This window comes from Heloderma suspectum, chromosome 2 (genome assembly GCF_057233095.1).
Source record: "Heloderma suspectum isolate Gila_16-S chromosome 2, 16-S_ref, whole genome shotgun sequence".
NCBI lineage: Eukaryota > Metazoa > Chordata > Lepidosauria > Squamata > Helodermatidae > Heloderma > Heloderma suspectum.
This window is the reverse complement of record NC_139459.1, coordinates 206,121,076-206,148,085: the sequence shown is the minus strand read 5'-3', so window position 1 is coordinate 206,148,085 and position 27,010 is coordinate 206,121,076. Positions and strand designations below refer to the sequence as shown.

General features: G+C 45.2%; 1 protein-coding gene across 1 annotated transcript in view; it reads right to left on the bottom strand.

The window, feature by feature from the left end:
• LOC146353868 (ATP-binding cassette sub-family A member 10-like) overlaps positions 1-23,352 on the bottom strand; it is a 111,933-nt gene extending 88,581 nt beyond the window's left edge. The window contains exons 1-5 of the mRNA XM_084837522.1: positions 22,698-23,352; positions 17,189-17,301; positions 14,369-14,579; positions 12,282-12,440; positions 6,681-6,781 (exon numbers count right to left, since the gene is read on the bottom strand). Coding sequence (XP_084693648.1) covers positions 6,681-6,781; positions 12,282-12,440; positions 14,369-14,579; positions 17,189-17,301; positions 22,698-22,707 — 594 coding nt within the window. The 5' untranslated portion in view covers positions 22,708-23,352. The remainder of the gene's footprint in view (positions 1-6,680; positions 6,782-12,281; positions 12,441-14,368; positions 14,580-17,188; positions 17,302-22,697) is intronic.
• Positions 23,353-27,010: the final 3,658 nt, after the last annotated feature.

Here is a 27,010-nt window from a genome sequence, read left to right as displayed (position 1 = left end):
ACTTTCCTTTCCTTGTTCTTGGCGCCCCACCGCCACCACCCTTCTCAATTCCTGTATTCCTTCCCTTCCCATTTTTTATCTCTTTTCCCTAAAACAACAACAACTACAACCACCCTTTCTCTACTGTTAGGATTATAGTTAGTCCCCCGCCCTGCTTTGCTTGTAGTTTAGTGTTTGCTTTTCTTTTGCTCTTGTGTGTCTGTGTGTGTATGTTTGTACTGTGGACTGGACAAGCAAACAGTGTGTGTCAAAGGACAAGCAAACAGTCCACATTTCCAGAAACTGTTCTAGAAGTGCAACAGCAGCACCAGAGTAAATCACTTAGGTAGATGGGCCCGGGGCGTACATCTGAGTAATCTACATAGAGTTATCGTTTAGAACAGCTTTTCCAGAAGCAAAGGGCTTACTTCTGAGTAAGGTTTACATAAAGACTTCCTTTCCTTTCTCCTCCCTCCAGTCTTCTGTCTTCAGGCACAGTCAACGGTTGCTACTTGCCGCCACTCCTGCTAGGTAAATATCTTAACTTCTGTTCTCACAAAAGATTTTTTTTTAAAATTAAGCTAGTGTAATATAAACCTTGTTGCGCTAAATGTTGTGGCATGTTCCAGTGTATAACTGGGCAGAAGCCCAGCAGGCAACCCCTCCCACTCCTTCCTTGAGAAATATAGCTAAAGAGCAACCCAAGCTAAAAAATAATAAGAATTCAAGATGCCGCCTCCATGTTTACAGATATCCCATGTCACTACTTGATGGTCAGGATCTCGTTGTAGACATTTACTACTCTTCTCTGACTTCCACTCAGAACAGACACAGCATTTTGGGAATTAAGCTACTTACCTGAAGATAAAACACAGTGGAGGCCTAGCACCTCTTATCAGCCACCATTTTAATAGTAACAGCCAAGAACAACATCAACAACAACAGCAACGGGTTCTTCTTCCCACACTGCCTCTGGGAGGCAGATGACCCCTCCTACAAACTCTTCATTCACTAGAGTGTTTCATGCAGTTTGCCTAGGGATGTCAGAGAATTCCACACGAATTTTAAATGAGATCGAATTCTGACAAATGCGGTCCATGGAATCCTCCTCGGAACGGGGCGGCCTAGTCAACCCGGACCGGACCTCATGCAGACCCATTATATCTTTGTCCGCTAGATTTTACAAAAATAATCACGAAAAGAAATCCGTAAATCGGAAATGGAAGAAGAACGTGAACGGCTTTACCCTTTTTACGATAGGCATTTCCCCTGTGACCTGAGGCTTTCTTTCACTGGAGCTCAGTTGCAAAGTCCATGGAAATCCTCCATCTTTTCTGTTTATTGTCTGTGGAGGTGAGGTGAGGTCAGGTCAGGTGAGGTCCGGTGAGGTCAGGTGAGGTCCGGTGAGGTCCGGTGAGGTCAGGTGAGGTCCGGTGAGGTCAGGTCCAGTGAGGTCAGGTCTGGTGAGGTCCAGTGACCAGAAGTTACATGGGTAATCCCCATGAAGGGTTTAAGGTTTACCCTTATGGAGACCAATGGTGGGCGCATGAAAAGGATTTTTCAGTGGTACTTACAGAATTATTTTCGTAAGTTCGGGGAGCCGAAAAAAACTGGGGGAATCCAGGGCATGCGGACGGTGGAACAGAGTGGACCTCGGCTCTGCGGAAACCTCGCAGAGCAGAGCAGAGCAGAGCCGCTCCGCGAGGATTCCAGCGGGGAGGAATGGATCGCCTCCCCCCCCCCGCGGATTCCCCACCGGAATGGACAGTGTGGAATCCATACATCCCTAAGTTTGCCGCAGATCCTTACAAGTTTTAGCACATTGCACAATATTGACACAACGCTGCAGTGTTTCCAGCTTACAAAATGATTCTGAAACACACATACGCACGTCCGCACGCACACACACATCATTAGCTGGGTACGTCTGTGTAAATGAATAGATATGTCCCTCTTTTTTCAGAAAGGCTTACTTTGGAGAAAACCTACACAGGATTCCAGGAGCATACTCTTGTCACTTCCTCTCTTTCCCAACTACCTACCTCAGGCAGAGTGAGGCTCTTAGCCTCAAAATTACCTCACAGTTCTCTCAGTTGACAGTTTCCGCCTACCCTTTCCCCACGGTCAGAATGCTTGATAAGAAGATCCCCTTGAGTTGAATGGACTGGACCACTTAACAGTTAGTTAAAAACACCAAGCTATTCTCAATGTAATTTATCCCAAACTCAATTTATCCAACAATTCCCAGCTCTCTATCTTCTCTCCCTTTACCACCAGACCTCCTCAAAAAATGCTTACTATTTACAATGGGAAAACTCCTATGGTAACATAATTATCATGATGGTTTGTTTAAAATACCAAAGAAAGAAGTTAACATGTCAACATGGGCAGTTTTCTGCCTCTCTTGCTACACACACATTCTGATTTTACCACCTCCCTGTCAGAACACTGATGAACTTTTCAGGGGATTTTGTTGTTGTTGTTGAGTCGTTCAGTCGTGTCCGACTCTTCGTGACGCCATGGACCATAGCACGCCAGGCCTTCCTGTCCTCTGCTCTCTCCCGGAGTGTGCTCAAGTTCATATTCATTGCATCGGTGATGCTATCTAGCCATCTCATCCTCTGCCGTCCCCTTCTCCTTTGGCCTTCAATCTTTCTCAGCATCAGGGTCTTTTCCAGGAAGTTTTCTCTTCGCATTAGGTGGCCAAAATATTTGAGCTTCAGCTTCAGTATCTGTCCTTCCAATGAGCACTCAGGGTTGATTTCCTTTAGGATTGACTGATTTGACCTCCTTGCAGTCCAGGGGACTCGTAAGAGTCTTCTCCAGCACCACAGTTCGAAAGCATCAATTCTTCGGTGCTCAGCTTTCCTTACAGTCCAGCTAGAGATATCAGAGAATTCCGCAATGGATGCCAGTGCATTCGGCCCGCCGAAATCCATCACAGAACGAAGCCCCCCCCCAACCCATGAAAGGCGCGCAGGACGAAGTCCCCGCCGCCCCCAACCCACAAAAGGCGTGCGAAACAGAGCACTTACCTGCTCCCGTCCGCACTGCTTTGCGAATGGCGGCCATCCTGCAGCCGCCATTCGCTTCCTCCTTTTCATAGCCATATTAGGCTATGTAAATACTTATGTAGCCTATCACGGCTAACGCAGGGATGCCATTTGCGTCCCTGCGGAGGCCGTGATAGGCTACGTAAGTATTTACGTAGCTTATCACGGCGGGGGGGGGGGAACCCAGCGTACGCAAATGGCAGCAGTTACCACCATTTGCGTACGCTGGTTTTTTTTCCCCCTGCCGTGATAGGCTATGTAAATACTTACATAGCCTATCACGGCTAAATACAGGGACACAAATGGCGGCGGCTACGACAGCCGCCATTTGTATCCATGCAGGTCTGCCCAGCGGCTGGATGTCCGGCTGTGGGCGCCCAGAGCCGGCCGGCGGCTCTGCGGCTTGGCCGCAGAGTGGAGCCGGCTGGGCAGGATTCCAGGGGGGAGGACCGGATCCCCTCCCCCCCGTCGAGGATTCCGGGGGGGAGGGACGGAGCACCTCCCCACCACCACAGAAACAGAACGGAATGGAAGGTAAGTGTTCTGTCCATCCCTAAGTCCAGCTCTCACAGCCATACATTACTACTGGGAAAACCATAGCTTTGATTATACGAATCTTTGTCAGCAAGGTGATGTCTCTGCTTCTTACTGTGCTGTGCTAGGTTTGCCATAGCTTTCCTCCCAAGGGGCAAGCGTCTTTTAATTTCATGGCTACAGTCTCCATCTGTGGTAATCTTGGAGCCCAAGAAAATAAAATATGTCACTGCTTCCATTTCTTCCCCTTCTATATGCCAGGAAGTGATGGGGCCAGATGCCATGATCTTCGTTTTTTTAATGTTGAGTTTCAAACCAGCTTTTGCACTCTCCACTTTCACCCTCACATGCTCAACTTAAAATAATAATTATGAGCAAGTAACTAGTAGGAGACACAAAGAAGTGATGTCAAGTATCCACACTTTAAACTCCTCCTGAGTATTTTATTAGTATAAACACCTCAAACTCCTAATACTTTTAAGATTACATCTTTATTCCACCTTTCTTCCTCAAATAAACTCTTCAAGGTATCTTATCTTATTCTCATTATCTCTCTGTTTATCTTCACAACAACCTTGTGGTGAAGAGAGGCTCAGGGAAAAGGGGTGTTCACAAGACCAGAAAGGATTGTTCTCCAGATACCCTGCATGGTACCTTTATATTACCTTTATATGTAATTTACATCATTACATATAAAGCAGTGTTCACATGCTACACTGGAAGGGCATTCATACTGTATGTATGCACATTCAGAAGGTCGTAAGAATCTGCCTACGTGCATTCATACCTATTTGTGCATAGGTAGGTGCTAGAATCCAGGGTAGGATTGATGAGTACAGCTATACCTGGGCTGAAAAAATACATGTGTACTTGTATGAACTGATGAATGCATGTTAACTTATGTAACCATGTAAAGTGTAGCCTGGTCTTAACATATGTTGGGAAAATTGCAACCTCATCTGCAAGTTAAAGGAAGGGGACAGTTTGGCATTTAGCTAGTTAATGCATGATCATAGCTAGCCTTAGGAACTCTATACCCTCCAAGGGTTTCCTGTATCCTCCTTCCTGCTCCCCACCCCCACTTTCTCTCTGTCCTCCATTGCTGGGAGCACACGTACTATTTGGGGGTGGTACTGTGGTTTAGTCATTGTTTTGAACCTTGGCCGCTCCTGTAGAGCTGGGAGTAGCAACAGTGGGTGGAGCTTCTGCTAAGGTGTCACTTCTGTGTGCGCTGAATGAAGGAACGGTTGTGTTTGAGGCCTGCTGATTCTGCATTCATTCCTACTACCTGTGCAACAACATGCTTGGTTTATCTCCTGCCTAAACGCAAAGAAATGGATTGAACAAACTCTTATTTGAAACTGTAAGCAGTGCCTGTATATTTTAATGCAAGAATACTCATGAGTAAAGCTGTTTCATTTCCTAACTAAAAGACGTGTCATCTCTTTATTTTCTCAGCCTTTGTGTGGATGTGGGACTGGTAAACACTCATTCTACTTTGCCATTCTCTCTGCTGACTGCCTTTCTAGTCGGAGGCAGCAATACCATATAAAACCCAACAAAGTGAATGTTCACCAGTTCACACAAGTATATGTGTGTTCACTCAAGTCAGGTTCAACTGTAAGCATCATCTTACCCTGGATTAAGTAGGATTCTAGTATCTGTGTACAACTCAGATATGGATGCATGTGGACAGTTTCCTTATGCAGGCATTCAAAGATCTTAAGCCTGGGGGGGAGACAGAGACGTGCACGTTGGCTCCATGCCCTCCACCCCTGGGAAAGTTTGTAGAAAAACTGTAATCATGCTCAGCAGAACATAGCTATAGTAGTCTCCATGATCCGGTGCCTGAAAAGAATGTGCAGGAATGAGATCTCACCGTATTCTCACAGCATACTGAATGTGTGTTCACACTCTATACTTATTCCAGATTGCAACTAGGGTTGTCCATCATGTGAAAATCCAGCCTTTTGGGGGCCTGATGGAGGGTGAGAGCACAGCGTTGCTCCCCTCTCATTCTCCTCCTGTCCCACTGGTGCAGGAGCAAGGATGGGAGCATGAGAGGGGAGCACCATTCCCCTCTCATCCTCCTGCCCCCACTACTGTGGGAGCAGTGGTGGCAGTGCAACAGCGAGCGCAGGAGGATGCATGACAGGGGCTTCCCTCTCACTCCTGCCCTCTCTGTCATGCAGCCAGAAAATCCACTAGCTGGCCTGACTCGGTGAGGGACGAGTCAAGCCAGCTGGCAGATGTCAGACCAGAGTCCTGGGGGAGGGGGGTTAAGCCAGCAAAGCTCGCTGAGCTCCACCCCACAAACAGATTCTGCCGATGTCGTGACAGGGGTCACAGCTTGGGGGCAAAAAGTTAAAGTCTCCATATGCCCTAACCATGCTAGGGTCCTGATCTGTGTATTAACTTGCAGTTTGACCTTATAAGATGACATACCATAGCTAAAGGAATAGGCATTGCACATAGAACACAGTAGAATAGAATCCCTCTTGAAATATTGGTGCACTGGCAGCTTTCTAGCTTCAGAAAAAAACTGAGCAGGCACGACATAATCCTATGCACTTGCTGCATAAGATTTAATGGGACAGAAAAACCTTAAAAACGTTTGAACTGCTGCTGAGAACTTCACTAAACCCATGAAAGGTACCTTGACAAGCCTGAATAAAGTACATCAGTAGCTTTTACCAAAATTTGAAAAAAAAATGTGTGACATGACATGTCACAAATTGGAATAAAAGGGGTAAATATGGCAACATTCAGCACTTTTAAACTTGCTGTACCTGTGGTGATTTTTTTTATCAGATCAGTTTGACATTTTGCATAATTCTAGACCTCCTCAAGTAGATCATGGATGCCAGATGTATTACTTCAAGAGGTGTCCTTTTTAAAAACAATATATTGTTGAGGCTCATAATAGTGGAACCCTTTCTTCTCCTCCTCCTCCTCTTTCTTATTTCTGCAGCTTCCCTTAACTAATGGGACACTCTTGTGCTCCTTTAATATGGAAACCATTATGATAACCATGAACAATTCATGCATCAAATCATATAAGGTAATCAAAAGCAAAGAAAAGAAAAGACTCTGATACTAAGAAGCCCTACTTACTTCAATAAGAGCACTATCAATGCTAGACTGCAGCGATACAAACCCGTTGAACCAGTATTTTGGATTTCTACAAAAATCTGAGGAATAGTTGTAACAGAAATCTGCAAGCAAGAGAAAAGCAAACAATGTTATTTAATTATACACACTATCTTGTAAATTAATGACACCACTGTTAGCTAGGAAAAGGTTGGAAATTGCAGCAAAAACAACAAAGACTCTTGTGGCACCTTAAAGACTAACACATTTATTATGGCATAAACTTTAATGGATTAATCAGATTCATGAAATGGTATTATATCAAGAGTTTCAGGTATATATACAGTATATATGGTTCTGGTGGTGGGAGAATTGTAAACAGTGAGGTCAGATTGAAATTAAATGCAGAAAGTACTGACAGTTCAGGCATTTGATGAAGTGAGCTATAGTCCACGGAAGCTTACACCAGAATACATTTGTTAGCCTTTTAAAGCGCCACAAAAGTCTTCATTGTTTTTGCTGCAATAGACTAACATGGCTACCCCTTTGGAAATGGAAAATTTCATAAAACAATATTTAATTGCAAAGCAATTTCAAACATTCTAGTGAGGCAATTCCCTTATGTAACGTCAGGATGAACACAATTAGAGAAGCATCCAAGACTACCCTCATTCAGAATTCTTCTTGGATTTTGAAGCTCTAAATTACCTGGTCTCATTTCTGGAGTGGAAGAGGTACATTAGAAAAGCAGTTTTCTAATTCCTTGCAAAGCACTCTGCATTTGCTTTCAGGCCCTTTGTATCTTTCCCCCTTCTATACGTATAATGCACACATGAACATTAATACAACTCTGCAAAAAAAAAAGCAGCGTTGATGTAATAGCATGTATGATTGCATCAGCGTTCTTTCTATGCTGTGGTTCACTAATGAGCATGAATCCACATGTGTATTGGAAAGAAACACTTCCTACAAAGAATCTTACATCTAGATTGCTTTATGTAGTGTTTTATTAATGGACAAGGCAAACTATGCATACTGTAATTCCAGAAATTTATTTTTACATTTCTACTAGTTAAATCAGAATTCAGGAAAAGTGGAAAACTGGACAAAGTGAACCTGCAGAACAGTAAATGTATGGAACAGAGGAAATGCACTCATCAGCCCTAAGCATAATGCATCGGATGTCAGTGAAATTATTTGCCCACTTTATCCCCTACTACTAGGACGCAGTGGCGCAGTGACTTAATGATGCTGGAGCTTGCCGGCCAGAAATGGTCGACACTCCAATGGTTCGAGCCCAGCTCCGCGTGACGGAAGTGAGCTCCCGTCATTTCATCCCTAGATCCTGCCCACCTAGGAGTTCAAAAGCATACCATCTGCAAGTAGATAAATAGGTACCCCCATTTTGGTGGGGGGAAACAGCGGCAGCACTCTATGCGGGGAGCAGGAACTGGCGCTGGATCTGCCTGGAAGCAATTGGCAGTGGAGCGGTGGAGAAAAAGCCCGGATGAGCCGACTTCCCTAAGAACGCTGCTGGCCAGCTGATGCAAAGCTAGCTCGCCCTCTTGTGGTGCATCAGTGCAACAAAGACTAGCAAATACCGGCGCCAGAACATCTACCGTGTAAAAACATTGTAGACTCCCTGGCAATGTGTGCCATACGCTAAATAATAAAATAACCCCCTACTAATACAGGCAGAAGAATTATATGGAGTAGGAGAGGGAACAGTGGAGGTGGAATAACTGCCAGACTGAAAGTCCTGTTGGGCAAACACCAGCAGTGTGAAAGGTGTGATGGTTGTAGAGGAGGAAAATTAAGTATGGCAGTTTCACAGGAATTTATCTTTTATCCCTTTATTTGTTCTGACGTGCCCCCAGGACATCCATTTTTACTTTTTCTGCCACTGAAGCATCAATGATGGAGAAGCAATAGTAGCAGAGCTTTCTGCGGCAGCTGGGAGGCTTCTGAGGGTGGACCTCTCTCTCCACCCACAGAGAGGTACATCAATAAAATCCTATGGCCCCTGGGATGCCACTCAGGGACCACAGGATAGCAGCCTTAGAATACATTTTACGAGTCTGTGGTGTTTTGAAAGCTGTCACAGAAAAACATAAGACTGATGGTCTTTGTTAAGAAGAAAATGCACTAATGAGTTTTCAGATATGTAATCAACATATTTCTGCTGTGATATTCCATTCAGAATTTATTGGACTAATTAAGAGTGCAATCCTATACTTCTCTATTCAGAGGTAAGCCCCACTGAATTCAGAGGGAGCAGATTAAAAAACACACATCTAAAATAGAGGGGTCAGCCATTCAAACCTAACCAAACAAATTAAAGTTATGGCTAGGCAGTGGAAGACAAGCGGGGGGCGAGGAGCGGACCAAACAGTCATCCCATGGAAGGGAGCACCACAGTTTGGTTTTAAGTGCAGAGAAGGCTCTCTCACACGTCTCAACAAAGCCAGCCTCAGCAAAGGTTGGAGTCCCTGGGACCAGCAAAGATGATCCATGTTGTCCTACTTCTGTATTGCCCTATGAAGCATCTAAGCCTTAGTGTATTGCTAGAGGAATCCTCCTATGAGTTTGTTGCTTACCTCAGTAGCTGACAGGATGGGTTAATTCTTCCACCTGGCACCCTGCAAATGTGTTAGACTACAATTCCCATAACTCCCAGCCAACACAGTCATGGGGAAAATGGGTTAAACAGTGATAGGGATCCCTCTTCTAGTACCCTTCAGTATTACGTTGGCTCAATATAGAGGAGTGCTTTGTGCAGTACTACAGTAAGAGTCAATGACATGGGAATTCAAGTTTGTTATTCTGGATGTGGAATCGCAGTATGATGAATGAAAGAAACATATCCATTCCCCTTCACATTGATTTCTACCAGCAAGCATGCTGCAAGAACCTAAAATGCTTGGTGGGGATAAAATGGGCAAGGTGGCATGATGTTGAAGTAGAAAAGAAGTGATAACTGGAAGGATATTAAGCACACCCTTCCAGCACATTTGCTTCAAGTTGCATCCTTCCAACACCACTTCACAACAAGAAAGATGTCTAAGCTAAGGTTTGGAAAGGCAGTTGTTTAATTTGATATTCTATGTAAGTCTCTGTGAGACCTTTTAGAGGGGAAGAGGCAATGGCCTATATTTTCACTGAAATATAAACAAGCAATTCAGTACATTCCCCCAACCAGCTTATTCCTCCACGCCATTCTCCTCTGTAGTCCTCCCGCCTGGCCAGGCAGGTATCCGAGCTTCCTTCATTGTGGAAACCATATCCCACTGTCCCTTGTGCCACCACTACATCACCTGCCTCCCTTCGATTGGCCAGCTTTGCATGAGGGGCATCTTCTACTGTTTCCTGTCTCTCCTGATACCCTGCCATTCTCTGCATGGCATTACTTCCTAGCCGCCTTCTTGCATCCCCCTGCCCCACCCACGTCATCCTGATTCTCATGGCCTTCCTTCCCAATGCTCCCCCGCCCCCGTCAGGTTCTCTGATCTTTCCAGCACACACCCCTGGCAAACTGACACCATACACCAAAATCAGTGAGACTTCTTTATTGCAGGAAATCCCACAGCAAAAGCTTAATGGTTACACTCTTCAGGAATCATATAGCTGATGGTCAGTAGCTATAGGCTCTATGTAATTCCAGAACAGTTGAAAGCTAAAACTACAACCATGGCAGAGATCCACACAATAAGTTTCCCCACGGAAATCTCTGAGGCTCAAAACACAGGGGAAGGGGCTCAGGATTACTGGGGTCATCCTTCCGAGGCAATCGAGGACAATAGTCAGTAACTACAATGATTCCTGGGGTCAACCTTCCCAGGCAATCAAAGACACAAATATCCACAAACATCACAAGGAACTGGCATGATTCCTAGGGTCATCCTTCCCAGGCAATCAAAAACAGTTCTAGAAAAGGCCCAAACAAAACCACACACACAAAGACTTAATCCAACCTTGAACCTTCATTGGGATCTCTGTGCTACATGGGTAAGGCCTATTAAGTCCAAGAGTGAGTCCACATAAGGAGACAGTTCCACACCGTGGCTTTCACCTTGGTAACTCCACACTGCATGAGTCCAGACAGAGAAAAGTCCAAGAGTCAGGATCAAACCTAGCCTGTGGCACTCTGGGCTGATAACAAGGAAGACACAAAACCCACAGCAAAACCAGAGTTCAGAATCTATGAAAAGCATCACAGTACTCCTCATGGCAAGTCCTTGGCAATCCAGAGTTCCATTCAGGAGAGTCCATGTGCAGAGTGCCTCCAGAGGCCCAGACAATGATGGATCCAAACAGAGAAGGCTCCGGGCAATGAAGATGAGATGTTCCTAGAAAAGGCTCTTCGCCTTTGCATCAGCTTAAAAGGGGAAGATGTGACTGTAAGACATCCCCTCTGGATCCCTTGACAGACAAGTGCCTTTAGCCTTCCAGCAAAGCCTCTTTCCAAATGGGGCATCACTGCTCAGCCCTCCAGCAATGACATTTCAACCTGGGCGACCCTTCTGCAAACCTCAGCCCACTTCTTTCAGGTTCTCACAGACAACTTCCAGCTTCCTGCCTGCCAAGGCCAGACCAGCAAGTGGACAGGGAGTTAGCTGACTCCTGGCTCTGCTCTGAGAATACTGACAGAGAGACGCTCACACAGACTCCGGCATTCCAAAGACTGAAGAGGCCCAAACCCTTCCAGGCTACTTCTAATCAAATCCTGGCTACAAGGCCTACTGCAGTGCTGAAGCTGGGCCCTGACACCCCCTTCCACAGCCACCCCACTTCCCAAGCTGGTTTTCTAAACCCTCCCCATATCTCCGGCCATGTGCACCAGCAATGGGGTGGGGGCTCTAACTCCTTGAACACTTCCAGGAATGGGAAGACATTTCATACACAGGCTCCCCTCATCAGGAGGCACCCAATGCAGAACGAAAACTGTGCATGGCTATGCCTCCCCATGGGAGAACATGGGGATTGTACTGCATGGAAAGTCTTGGGGAGGCACACAGGCAGAAGACACTTGGGCAATTTGCAGAGTGCTTCTCCGAAGGAGGGAGCGTAGTTGGGCAGGGAGGGAAACAGCAATGCAATCTGTTGCTAGGCAGATCTCGGAAAGAGAGATCGCCTGAGAGGAGCGGAGCGGCACAGCGGCAGTGCTTTTGACTGTTCTTGCCAAGCGACTCCGTGGGCAAGCAATTTAACCCACACTGTGCAACAGATGACACGCTAACCCATGATAGGTGAAATAATCCTTACTGCAGACTGTGGATTATCAGGGTGGCTTATGTTGGGTAAATAACCCACCGTGGGTGGGAAAAGAGCTCACAGATGACTCACTAAGCCATCATGGGTTGAATGAACCATTATGGTTTATTTAACCCATCGTGGGTTAACACGTCGTCCAAACTCAGTCAGTAAGTCCTGTTAAACGAAATTACCACACATCCTTACAAGTCTTAGCACTGGCACAGTACTGATACAATAGCCCTGCAGTATTTCCAGTTTATAGAATTACTCTGAAACACACATATGATGAGAGTCCCAATCTGCATCTGATTTCACTGTATACATATTGTTACCTAGGAAGTGGAACATAACTACAAAATCATCTTGGATTACCTATTTCTTCAATGAAATTGCTTGGAGAAACTACATTATAATAAGGAAATCTGAGTCGATAGGAAAAGTCATCCTGAAATACAACTCCGATTATTTCATTGTCCTCCTTTTGTGCTGCTTCCATGGCTTGTTCATTGTCCACCAGTTCTGTTCTTATACCTATAGTATGGAAAACATGTTGTTACTAGATGGGATCACATACAGGAGAGAAAGAAAGGCTTCTTGTGGAGATACTTTGCTAGCTATACCAGTGTAGCATTCCATGGCTGTCTCACAGGGTAGAGGAACTGGCCAAGGCATTGCTTCTGAAATGAATGAACCGATCGAACACTAGGCTGATATTTAACCAGTCAGCTTGAACTCTGGCCTGGTAAACTGCAACCAGTTAAGGCAATGAAAAGGGGACGTACGTATTACATGTCTATACTGCCCAATAGCCAATGATAAAAAAATAATAATATAACACTTTGAAAAGTTTAAAACTACAGTGTAAATACCAGCAGTAGTGTAAAGAATTTTAAATATAATAACTGATTCAAAACAACAAGACTGAAGAACTAAAATGCCTTGGAGAATAAGAAGGTCTGCACCTGGCATCAAAAACCACAGCACAGGTGCCAGGGCAGCCTCTCTGGGGAGGGCATTCCACAACTGGGGCACCACTGCTAAAAAGCCCTCTCCTTGGTAGTCACCTGCCTGACCTCATCTGGCGGAGTCACCCGGAGAAGCCCCTCTGAAGACGATCCTGTGGTCCAGGCAGGTATAAATGGGAGGACATGATCCCTCAGCTAACCTGGCCCTAGGTTGTTTAGAGCTTTGAAAGTTAATATCAGCCCATTTACACCTCTAATATTGCATGCATCAACCTTTCCCAGCCTGAATTTACACATATTTAAAAATGCGTATTTTAAAGACCTCCCTGTTTCATAAAAACAAGCTCTGGAAAATGGTGGGTGCTCGTGGACAAAATCCAGGGTGACTGCAGATGGCTCGGTGAACTCATGGGGGCTTGATGGGGGCAGTTCTTCAGCAGGAACCTGCTGAAACTGGACAGGGGTGGACCCACCTATCCCTAGCTAGACTATCTCTGTCCAGATAAGGACATAGTTGGCATATCAGCCTAAGATGATAAAAGTTGCTCTGTGCCATCGAGGCCACCTGTGCCTCTAGTGACAATGCTGGATCCAACAGCACTCCCAAACTACGAACCAGATCCCTTAGGGGGAGTGCAACACCCTCTAGAACAGGTTGGACATCACTTAGCTGGACAAACGAACCATCCACCCATCTTGTCTAGACTGAGTCTCAGTTTATTGGCCCTCATTCTGTCCGTTACCATGCCCAGGCTCTGATTCAGAACAGAGATCTGATGAAAAGGAGAGATAGAGCTGGGTGTCATCTGCATAAGTGACCCCTCAGCCCACATCTCCAGATAACATCCCCTAGTGGCTTCATGTACATGTTAAACAGCATGAAAGATAAGAGAGAGCCCTATGGAACCTCATAGCATAGCTGCCAAGGCACAGAGTAATAATCCCTCAGCACCACCTTCTGGAAGCAGCCATCCAAGTAGAAGCGGAACCACTGCAATGCAGTGTCTCCAGCTCCTGACCCAGACAGCCTATCCACAAGGATACCATGGTCAATGGTATCAAAATCTGCCAAGAGGTCCAGGAGAATCAACAAGATCATACTCCCCTGTCCCTCTCTCAGCAAAGGGCATCCCACAGAGTGACCAAGGCAGTTTCCATTCCAAGACCAGGCTTTTAGCCTGATTGAAATGGATCCAGATAATCAGTTTCATACAAAGTGTCTGGAGCTGACCCACTTGAGCACCTTGCAAATGAAGAGGATGTTGGCAATTCCTGAAGAAGTATAACCTGGATCTTCTGGGGCCAGGTTAGGTTTCTTCAGGAGTGGCCTAACTACCTCTTTTAAAGTGGCTGGTACTCCTCTCTCAAGGAGGAATTTACAACCTCCTGGACGCAGCTGGCCATCCCCTTTCTATTAAAGGGTAAGTAAGACCCATTATAAGTTAAGTCCTTCTAAATAACTACTTTGCTAAAATGTTTTAACAGACTATATACCTTTTAGAATGGAGATGGTTTCTATTTTCTCCATTATCTCTCTCGCCATCTTTGTATCTGGAGTATAAACAATTTTAACCCCAGTAAAATTGAAGGAAGGGTCATCTAGCTGTCCAAGGAATGCCTGAGGTATTTCATTCGATGCATCAGTGTGTAACACTTCTACTATTAGACTTATCGCAGTGAGAAGAACCAGCATTGAGAAACATTCCTAGAGATAACAAACAAGTCAGTGACAATAACACCCAGAACATCAGAAGTCTTATCCTGTGATAATCACATTGTTCAGATTACAGGCAAATAAATAATTGAGGGCTCATCAATGGAGGCTGGTCACTCGGATTTTGGTGGGGCTGTGAATCCACACTGGGTTTCAGTCATAACCAGCCAGAACTCTAAAGGAGCTATCCAAGGTGCTGAACCTATTTTGGAGATCAGTTCAGCACCTTGGATAGCTCCTTTAAAGTTCTGGCTGGTTCTGGCTGAAACCCAGAGTGGATGCAGAACTCCACCAAATTTGGAGCCACAAGCCTCTACTGGGAATCATGCTAATTAATTTACACTAATGGAGAGGACACAGAGGGATGCACCCTTCACATTTGCACACTTTCACATAATACACGCATGCACAGACATATACATGCACGCATATACAAACACACCTTGGGTCACATGCATCTACACAGGTGGAAGGGATGGAACAGAAGTAAGGAAACTCCCCCTTCTGCTCCCCTTCTCCATCCACACATCTATTCTCTCTCCCTCTCCCCCATACACATGACACAATACATACATGGGTGGTGGAGGAGACAGGACAGGTGGAAGGCTCCTTGAAGTTTCTTTTTAGAACAGCACTCACACTGTTTAAAGTATGGAAAGGCCAGCAAAACTAAATATGTTTTCTCTAAACTTTTAAACTATTGCCTGTTTTTCTTCAATATGTTCCCACTTTGCTTTGTCGTAACCCTAGCTATTAAGGAAGAATAGTGACTCAACAGATCAACAATGTGGAGGGCCAATAAGGGACAAAGAGCCAGCATGGGGACAAACATGCTATATATAACACACTGGGTCATGTGTATTACATGGTAGGACATATTGCAGGTTCTTTTAGCCTACTTATTGGCCCCACATCAGATCTAGTTACACGCTATAGCCAGCTGACAGAAATGGAGATGTGTTGTCAAAAGACACACCCCAGACAGTTCAATATAGTGTTGAGAGGCTTGAATCTAGTGTTAGTTCTACATAGAGTAGAACCACTGAAATGAAGTCACAACTAACTTAAGTCTCATTCATTTCAATGGGTCTACTCTACATAGGCCTAAAATTGGATACTACCCAAAATGAGGATTGTGAATGTGGATGCAGATCCATACATGCACATTGCTGCCACATGAGCCACTGGTACAGGTAAGTGGTAGTGATATTTGGTGGCCTCTACATGGGTAAGTGGTAGTGATGTTTGGTGGCCTCTCTCATTTAAATAAGCCCTGACTTGCCACTGAAAAGGTGGCAACCCTAAGCTGAACACATAGAACCCTACAATCAGATTTATCATTTATACCATATCGTTGGTACAAACCACAGCCAATGTGGTCTTGTGTCTTGATTTCACAAAATCGTTGTATTAACAAAATAAACCTTCAGCTATATGAAACTTATGTAGGTCTTTAGCTTAGGAACATAGGAAACAGTCTTATACCAGATCAGATAATCTAACCCAGTATTATCAATTCCAGCCTTCCCCAGCCTGGTGCCCTCCAGATGTGTTGACTACAACCTCCACTGTGAAATAGAGTAGTAAAGACTCAAGTTCAAAGATGTAAAAAAATCTCTTTATATCAATGTGTGTGTGATAGATATAGGTATAGATACTGCTTCCACTCATGCAAGTTGAGGCACGCAGTTTTCAACAATCCCCCCTATCTACTGCAGCCACCTACATCAAATTCCATTGTGTTCAGGAGGACTCCCCAACCCTCAGGGGCACCCTTGGGGTGAAGCTGGGGAATTCAGTGGGTAGGGGGCAGATTGGTGAAAATCGAGACCCTTGACCTGCAGAAGCACTTTCCACTAAGGCAGAACCACCATTGGATACAACCCATAGCCTTCCTTATCCCCGATGGAAGGAGGTTTTCACACACCCTGTCTGCTGGACAAGGAACTGTGTCCTGCAGATATGGTTTTCCTGTCTGATCCAACAGCCAGGACTGCATGGACAGACACCTATTAAAAAACTTGAAAGTCCCACTGATCTGCTGTTCAGGAGTGGGAGAAGAGGATTCACTCCTACTGTTCTCTCTTACCTACAAAGCAGCTGATCAGAAGGACTTTTAAAAATGTTGTGCTCATGCTATGTTCAATCTGAGCCTATCTGGTGTGTTTCAAAATCAGTTTACCAGACATGTGTAACCACTTACAAATTCTTTCTACCTAGTCTGCCAATCAGGATAATTTAAGAGACTAATACTCCCCCTACTTTATTTTGTGTGTTTATGGGAAAGTCCCTGCAGTTACATGCAGCTGGTATCGATACACACCATTTTCCTGCCACTAATATGGTTCAGGGAGACTGGAACAACAGAAACTCGTCCCTAGTCAGATAAGCATGACTGGCTTCTCTTTCTCCTTACATCATTCAAATTGCTATTATGATTAGCAAAGTTGTAAAATAAACACAAGTCTAACTGTTGTTATTCCAACTTTGACAAATTTTCACAACTTCAAACTTTTTAAAAAATCAGGAGAAGAAATGCTAAACCCCAAACAGCATTTTGCTCTTATTTTCTTCCATCTCAATTAGCTCTTTATACTCACCTGAACACTTTGTATTCTCATCCTCCATTTCAGAATTATATTCTTCCACAGGAGTGCCATAGTCTGTTGATACACACTTCTGTTTCTCTGGTGTTTCTGCATTTTAAGGCGTACTTGAAAAGGGAAATAATAAGCCTGTACAGAAATCTTTTAAGTAGGCAAGGTGAAGCAATGGGCAAAAGTTAAAAATTACAACACATCTCCCCTTCGTGTTTATTTGGACAATGCCCTCTGCATGTGTGTTCTCCTAAACAGATCAATATCTGGCTATGTCATATCTAGGGATGTCCAGATTTTGTGAAATCCATCCCGCATGTGTTTCGTGGATTGTGTGGTGTCATTCATTCCAACGTCTGTTCACAGATAAATTCCTTTTTCTTTTTTTTCATTACATGGGGGGAAAAAATTCATTACACAAATAATTCCATAACAGGGTTCACAACAATTTATATAATTTACGTTCATACGTAATATTTAGTGTATTGTCCTCCATTCCATTCAACTTCCCCCAGAGTATATTTACCCGTCTCAGCAGACACTTGCATATATTCCTACAAATAAATTTGTGTAAATTTCGGGAAAGTTAAAAAAAAAAATCTGAAAGTCCATGGACTCTGAGCAGCCGGAGGAGGATGGTCCACAGGATTTTTAGTAATCTGAACTCATTTTAGTCCATCTCGAATTTTTCCAGCATCCCCAGCAATAGCAAATGCTTGACTGACACTGTTTGGGGATGGCTCCTTTTTCTTACCATGCAGTAAAAGATTTTCAAATGAATAGGGATAAAATAATCACTGAATGACCTTCACCAGGCCTTGCGACCTAAAAGGGGAATTAGGTTTAGGGTGGCCACTTACGTATTGCCAAAAAAGAGGACTTTCATCAGCAGAAAGGAGGACAAAAGAAGATGTCAATTTGCATAACATGTGCTTACGTAAATTTATATATGTGTGTGTGCAAATTTAGAAATAATAACTATAATGTCAACAGAAATACAATACATTTCACCATAGTGGAGAAGAGTGACCAGGTGGCCTGTGTGCCTGCTCAGTCTGCTGTCCAGGTGCGAAGCATTGCTGGGCAACTTCAAGGCCCCTGTGCTCCCTCCTTATGTTTTGATGACCTTTAAACCAAGCTTTGAATGGAGACCTCTTCAAACAGAGGACACCTTCAGAGAGAGGACTGTCCTCTTCCAGCCCTCCAAAGAGAGGAGTGTAAAGTAAGACATCTCGCCACCCTAGGGTTCCCCATCAGCAATGTCATTCTGCCTTGCTAGGTCACAGTGTTTTGCACGTTCTTATTGCTGCTCCTGATCTCCTGGCAGCAACTTCATCTGAAGGAGGGAGCTGCAAACTTTTTATCAGACTCAGACAAAATGGCAACTTGCCATTTTTGTGTACGCTTTTGTAATCTGCTGCAGCAGGCTAGGCTACCCAAATGTGCTGTACATGGAGTTGCGTCTGAAAAGCACTCAAAAGCTTCAGCTTCTGCAGAATGCAATGACCTACATCCTGCCCTGGAAGGGAAGTGGGAAATGCATCACACCATTGCTCCGGGATGTGTATTTGCTCCCTTTATCTTTTGGGCACATTTTGTAGTGTTGGCTTTGCTGTTTTTACCCTCTTCTATCTTTGCTGGTTCCTATAGCCTATTCAGGCATTACCATACACGCTTACCTGAACATGCAATTGGGAAGGGGGGCTGCACCATTTGGACTCCCTCTCCCAGATGGGGTTCGAGCTCATGTGAAAGCCTATGTGCATGTAGCTGTACACGCCTAGGCCTCCCAGATGTCCACACTTTGTGCTAGGGGTGATATTGTAGGGCAGAGGTACACAGCACAGCCCCTCTCCCCCAACTGCATGTTCAGGTAAGTGAGTACAGGAATGACCAAATAGGGGTTATTTCTTACTTACCAGATTCAGGTTAGGTTGTGGAGGTGCAGAACGGCTCTGTGGACTCAGTAATGGGCTGGATGAGGGCCAAAGCTGAATTCTGAAGAGATAGAGGCACTGTGGGTTGGTGCTTCCCAGGTCCAGGAAGCTGGTTTATAACCTATTCTGGATGGGGCTGCACTTCTCTGAAGGAGGACTGCTTGGAGGTGCTTCTTGATCCAACACAGTCACTAGAGAGCCAAGTGATCTCTTGTAGGATCTTTTACAAGGTTCTTCTGGTTCATGAGCTATGACCTTTTCTGGGTAGAGGTAGTCTGCCTTCAGCAATCCATGTGTGGTAGTAACCTCCAGGTTGGATAATGCAATGGATAACTGTAAATGCTTGGAAAAGTACAGAATTCATCTTCTAAAAATCTGGCTGGTTTGCCTAGGTGGAGGTATATGATATCAGTTCTGAAGGACCTAGATTGCTTGCATATTCAGCACCGAGCCCAATTCAAGATGCTGGTGCTTGGTTATAATGCCCTAAACAGCTCGGGACCCAAATATCTGAAGGGCTGCCTCCCACGTCAACCTGCCCACGCATTACGATTATCAGAGGAGGCCCTTCTCTGTGTGCCTTCTAAAACAGAGGTTCCTTTATCCTCTACAAAAGACAGGGCCTTCTATGTGGTGATGCTCCAAATTTGGAATGCCTTCCCATGGGAGCTACACCTGACAACAACATGGTATCGTTTTCAGCAGTGGGTTAAAACGCTTTTATCCACACATACATTTTTTATTTTTTATTTTATGTTTTAATTTTGTATTTTTAAGCTTGTTGATACAGTTGTACACCTCTCCATTTTACTGTTTGTGTTAGATTTTAGGTTGTTTTTTTCTACTGAATTTTTAATTTTGAATCCTCTTTGGGGTGAAAGTACAGTACCTAAATTTTAAAAATAAAAATATAAGAATAAGGCTAAGAATAATTTTGATGAACAAACTTTAATTATCACTGGTTCAGCTGACATGGATCCTACTCTGTAGCAAGTAGTTGGGCATGAAGGCCATGGCAATCATAGGTTATTTCTCACCAGTCCTCAAAACATGACAGAATAGTTGAGCACTTGATGCAGCATAACTGTTTGAGCGAGGAAACAAAGCATCTGCTCTCTGTTTGGCATTCCTTCCCAGTAGCTTTTCCACATCTGTAAGTGGAGCTCAGTTCTGTCCTTTTAAGCGTTCCAGAGCACTTAGTGCCTCTGCCTTCCATTCTGTTCCTCACATCCCCCCACCTTCTTCTCTTCTCCACACCTGCCGTGGTCTTGAGTGTTAGCCAATAGAGGGGGAGCAGAGGAGGGATGTGGAGGAGGAGCATGGTGGGAGGCCCAATGGTTGCACAATCTCCAGCTTTCTTGGAATATTTAAAGGGGCAGGAGTGGTCTCTGCCTTGTAATCCGGCAATTGCCTCCCTAGGGAGGCACCATAGACAGGGAGGGGCCATAGCTCAGTGTGACAGAGCACATGCTTGGCACGCAGAAGGCCCCAGGCTCGATCCCCCACTTCTCCAGGTAGGGCAAGGAAACCCTGGAGAGCTGCTGCCGGTCAGTGTCGACGATACTGGGCTAGATGGACCAATGGTCTGACTCAGCATAAGGCAGCTCCCTGTGTGCCTAGCTGATGAATTATTCATGCTATATGCTGGCCAGCTATATGAATTATTACATAGACAGACAGACAGACAGACAGACAGAGAGCTCTCAAATCTCCTTCAGATGGTAACTCACCTGCTGATTCCATCAAGGACTACGGTGGCCATGTGTCCTAGTTTACAGAGGACAGCCCTCTCTTTCAAGGCGTTGTCTGTTTTAAGGGCCGTCCAGCTCAAGTCCAGTGGAAAGATAAAGGCCCAGAAGAAGGGAGAGCAGGGAGGGACCTTGACGTTGCCCGTGAACAGTGGACATTGCCTGGACAGACCAGTGAGCAGGCACACGGGTCACAGACCTCCCCACTATGGAGGGCTGTATTGTATTTCTTTTTAAATTATTTATTTCTAAATCAGCATTTATAGATCTAAATTAGCATATGCACATTTTATGAAAATCAATATCTCGATTTGTCTTCTTTTTTGGCAATGTATAAATGGCTACCTATGAAGGACAGAAAGAAGAAAGTAGGAAATATGACTCAAGAGAACTCTATTGAAAATCACTTTCCTAAGCAAATTCATAAACACTAAGCCAGAGATCAGCTTCAGCCAATCAGGTCAGAACCAAAGAAGCGACAGCCGCCAAGACCACACAATGTCCTGCAAAGCTGCTCTGGGACTGCAACATTAGAGCTCGACGTGTGGGGGAGAATTCTTGGCATGTGCAGTTTCAAAACAGGACTAACTCTGAGTTTCCCAAGGTTCGGTTTTACTCTCATGGCGCAAATATTGTAACAACAATATCAAGTGTTAAAACTTGTACATGTTGAAAAGAAAACTGTTTCTCAGAAGATTGCTCTAATGATGGGAAAACGAGACATTAATAAGTTTCAGACTATCCTACTTAAATACAATCACAAAAGTTTCAATGAGTCTTTGACAATAATTCCAAAGGGTTAAATCCTATGCAGATCTACTCAGAAGTAAGTCCCACTGTGTTCATGAGATCTCTCCCAAGGAAGATCGCATAGGATTTAGTCTAAGGCTGCAATTCCACACACACTTGCCCAGGAGGATGTCTGACTCAACTCAGTGACCTGGTTCACGCAGTCACTGCAGCCCACCACTGCTTATAACTAAGTCACGGTCTGTTGCAACACAAGTGCTGCCTCTGTGCCTTCTTGTTAGGTGTGAACCCAGCAAGGGTGGGTTGCTGGAGTGGTTGACAAGTAATCCAGAACCCATGGGCTGTATTAGGGTTGCAAGTGGCTTATGAAGCACCGCACAACCCACCTTTGCTGGGTTCACATGTAACAAGAGGCCACAGCACACCCTGAATATACATGCGAAGTCGACCACAGAGACTTACTTCTGAGTAGACAGGCTTACTCAATGCATTGTCAATCCACAAATGAGTCAAGTTAGTCTGACTGAGTCTAGTTACCTCAGTCTTCCTCAACCTGGTGTCCTCCATGTGTGTTGGACCACAACTCCCATGATGGCTGGGAGCTGTAGTCCAACACATCCAGAGGGTGCTGGTTTGGGGAAGGCAAAGTTACATGGCAATTGAACTTACATCCAAATGGGCATGTACTGTAAAATCAAATATAATTTGAAATCCAAGTACACTGAATAAATGGATTTCAGCTGAAGCAGTAGCTGAGTTTTGCTTTAATGTTCCAAAAAAGGCAAGGCCGATGCAGCATCAGGGAGTGTTTCCAGGCAGAGAGCTCCTAGCGCTACCAGTCAAAAGGTGTTGTGCAGCTATTCTGTCTTTCCTTCTTTAACTTACTTTTTGTGGTAAGAAAAAAGGTGGAAGCAGTGGGGCACCACAGGAGGTTTGCAAATGGAAGACAGCATCATCTGGACCCCCATAAAATTCCATGAACGAAGCAGAATAAAAGCCTCATCTGGAAGCACCCAGCTATTACTGGTGAGAAAATAGCTTGAGAGGGAAGCAGAAAAGTAACATGAAAAGGCTTACCTGAAGCCATCAGTTTCAGCTAGAAGTTCAGCACAGAATTAAAAGATAGCTGTATAAGAATGGCGGTGTCGTTTCTTTGTCTGGACTATGACTTTTAATGTCTGCAGCAGCTCTTTCTGCTTCTTTGTGTCTTTATTTTGTCAATCCATTCATGCAGCCAAAAAAGCCACAATATTTCGTATCCACTTTGGTGTTCTTGTTTTCTCAGTATTTGCTCCCCTCCCAAACCTTACCCTGGGGACAGTTCAATAGATTTTTTCTGAATGATTAACCAGTTTTCATGCAGCTGGACCGCTGAAGGAGAACTATGATCCAGAGTTTGGATGAGTCAAACAGCTTTTGAAATACAGGAAACAGTTTTCTGCATCAAACTGAAAAGGACAGTAATTTTTTCTATGGTAGGATGAGGGCTGGGGAGTCAATTAAGATGGTCCACCCCAGGAGATGGATGTAAGCAGATGGTTTTCTGATGGCTTTTGAGGATTTTCTGGTTGCCTTTTGTGTCTGTCAAAGCCCTGGTTGATCTCTGGAATGGAGAAAGGGCATGGGCAGTTGACATGATAGCTGCTGTGCCTCTTCCCTCACAGAATGGAGACCACCAAGCCGCCTGGCTTTCCAGGGCACTGTGAGCGATGAAATGAGTCAGATGTGTACTAGAGCTACAGCTGGTAGAAAATTCTGAAGGAGTCCAATCAAATTCAGTGTTGGTTTCAGTGGTGGCCAGGAGTATGTTTACACAGCTGAGGCTTGTGCACCAACTGTGCCCATTCCTAGAGATGCCTGACCTGGCCACAGTCACACAAGTCTTAGTTACATGCCATTTGAACTAGTGTAATGCTTTACTAGCTACTGATCTGTTTCTGGACAGAATTCAAAATGGTGGTTATGACCTATAAAGCCATATACAGCTTGGGACCAGGCTATGTGAAAGACTGCCTTCTCCCACACAAGCCTACTCGGTTCTTAAGATCTTTGGGAGGGGCCCTATTTTGGATACCGCTGCCAACAGAGGCACGTTTGGGGGCAATGCAACAGAGGTCCTTCTCAGTAGGTCACTCCCTGGCCTCCTGGAACTCCCTGCCAAGGGAGGCTAGTTTGCTCCCTCTCTAGTGTCCTTCTGCTGGCAGGCAAAGACTACCTTATTCAAGAAGGCCTTTGGTCTATAACTGGGTCTGTTGAGCTGGATGCTGTTTTTACTCTGTTATGTTTTTAATGGGGCTGTGCACGGACCCCCCAATCCACTTTGGATGCTGCTTTGGATCCACTGAAGTGACCCCTATCTGCTGTGGACCAATTCAGACCCCCTCTTCTCTGACTCAGATCCAAATCCGAAGTGAGGTTCGGATATCCAGATCACCCATTGTTGGTGTTTTCCCTGTGACTTGCATGGGAAAACACAAATGGCCATAACATTGTTAGTTTTTATGATAGAGACATGAAATAAGGGAACCTCTCCATCCCTCTGGAGAGGAGGCCACCTGCAAAATTTCAGACAGTTTGGCCCAGTGGATTTTGTGCTAGGTGGAGTTAAAATCTGATGTTTTCCACAGAAACTCTCAAAGCAAAGAGCTGCAACTTCTCCCTATTTCGACGCACATGCATGACACCTTGGCCCTTCCAGCCCCCCTCAAGGGCATCACATGCTCCAAAGCCCAGGCAGTTTGGCCCACTGGCGTGTGTGCTAGGCGCAGGTGAAATTTGAGTCTTTCCAGGAAAACTCCCAAAGCAAAGAGCTGTAACTTCTCCCTGTATCCACAGACGTGTGTGAAACCTTGGCCCCTCCCAGCACCCCTCAAGAGCATCCTACTTGCCAAATTCCAGGCCGTTTGGCCCACTGGCTTGTGTGCTAGGCACAGGTTGAGTTTGACATTCCCAGAAACTCAGACCAAACTCATAAGGGAAAGTGTGTTGAAGCAGACCTCACTGTCCTTAATCTCTGCTGCAGGTTTCTTTGAAGTGCCAAACACCCCTTATTCAGAAGAATCACTGGCTCAGCCTCTCTATGGCTGAATGCACACATTACCTGGCACTGTAGGGATGTCAGAGAAATCTGCCACGGACCCCAATGAAGCTGGATTCAATAGAATCTGGCCTCCGCAGTCCGTGGTGGAACGGCACAACTCACCTCCGCCTTCCTCCGGAACTGTCTGGGGTCGGATCCTCCTCATGGCGATTCTGCAGAGCCGCCAGCTGGCTCCGTAGTGCCAGCAATACTGCTGCCATTGCTGTGCCATATCGTTCGCTGAGGGCTCACTCTGGATGCAAATGGCATCCGCTACACCATTTGCGGCCGTAAAGCTCTTAGATTAAGCTAAATGCAGCCGTAAATGGCTAGCCTATCGCGGGGAAAAACACAGACACAAATGGTGTAGTGCATGCCATTTGCGGCTGTAAAGCCCTTAGTTTCAGCTAAATGCAGCCATTTACAGCTGCATTTAGCTTAATCTAAGAGCTTTACGGCCGCAAATGGCATAGCAGATGCCATTTGCGTCCGGAATGAGCTCTGAGCCAGTGATACAGCATGGCAATGGCGGCCGTATCGCTGGCACTATGGAGCCGGCCAGTAGCTCTATGGAATCTCTGTGGAGCGGAGCTGGTCGATGAGGATTCCAGGGAGAGGAACGGATCGCCTCCCCCCATGGGCAGATCCCCCCCCGGAGCAGCAGGTAGGGAATCCGCTCATCCCTACCCGGCAGGCAGGCTGGAAGAGGATATCTTTTTATCCACTTTTGTTTATTTCTAGCACACACTAAATGAGGTTTTTTTTTTTAATGTATCTTGAATGAACACGGTCAGTACTTAGCCCAGAAGGGCCACTGATCTTTTAAAACAGTCAGTGCCTAGCCCAGAAGGGCCACTGATTTTTGAACGCTGGAAACCACCTGGTGGACCTACACTTCCCCAACACCATCTCCTCCATGGAGGCCTGCCTAAGCCTCTTGGGTGGGAGACACGGAAAGCTTGCAGGAGTTCCGGCAGCACTACCAGCCTTCTGCTTGCCCCTGCTGCTGGCCTGCTGGGACGTGGGGGCCTCTTCCCTGAGCAAGACCAACTGGTGCTGCCTCCTTAAGGGCAGGAGCAGGCTGCTGGTGCTGCAGGGCCGTGGCTGTCTCCCCTTGCTCAGAGACACCTTGCAGTTGCGGCACACAGCAGTGCTGGGATCCGCTCCCAACTCAAAGTGGTCCCACACTATGCTGCCCTGACATTTCCGTGGAAGAGACACAGACTGCCTGCCTTGAGTTGGGGCAGGGAGGGGGGAACGCATGAGCAGGGGAACAATGAAAGAGGGAGCAGGTGCCGGAGCCTCTGCCTGCTGCTCCTCCTCCAACATGCCCTGGAGCATCTCCTCCTCTTCACCCCCCACCACGCTGAGGAGAACGGACACCCCTGACCGAACAGTTAATAATTGATATAAAATAATATGTGTGTGGTGCTTTGCCCATTGTATCGAATTTTGGATGAATTGCTTGCTTGACCACAGCACAAGCATGCGTGCGCACACACACGCGTGCGCACACGAGCAAAAGAAAAGCAAATACAGAACTACCCAAGCAAGGAAAGGGGATTTTTAAATAAAAATTAAATTATATATATTTTAAATAAATATATTTATTCTATATTTTATTTTATTTTAAGGACAACAAGCTCAAGAAATACAGGATAGCAGAGGAGGAGAGATGGTAAGAGCCCACAGCAACCAAAGAACAGAAAAAACACACTTTCTTTATGTTTTTGGAGGATCAAGCCAGAAAAGACACAAACTGTTCATTTCTGAACCGGGGGCTGGGGGGAGAGAGAGAGAGAGAGAGTAAAAAAAATAAGGCAAGGCACAGGCAGGCTACTATATTTCCTTATTTTAGAATTTAGAAAGAAAGGAAAAACTAAATTGGTTGAATAATAATTAAAAGGGGGGATGGAGGAACAACAAGCCCAGAGGTACATGTTTGTTTTGTAAGTTTTGCCCTGACTGCAAAATATTGTTCTATTGTTCCTTCCACCTCTACTCTTTCTTTCCTAAATTTTAAAAACACAGTCCTATCTAGACTTTTAAAAACAAACACAACCCTCTCTAGAGTCCCCACCCAACGCCAATGGAACGCCGGGGAGTGTGGGGAGCAAAGGAATGAGAAAAAAAGCGAGCTAATAATAACTACTAACTGTTTCTTTTTAACAATCAAGGACAGACAGAGTTAGATAGACAACTGCAACTGCCAAACTTAGAACACAAATGCACGCAGCCCTCTCCCAAGTCCAAACTGACCAACGCAAGCAATGGAACGGGGTGGGGGGTGGGGGGAACAAGCGAGCTAACT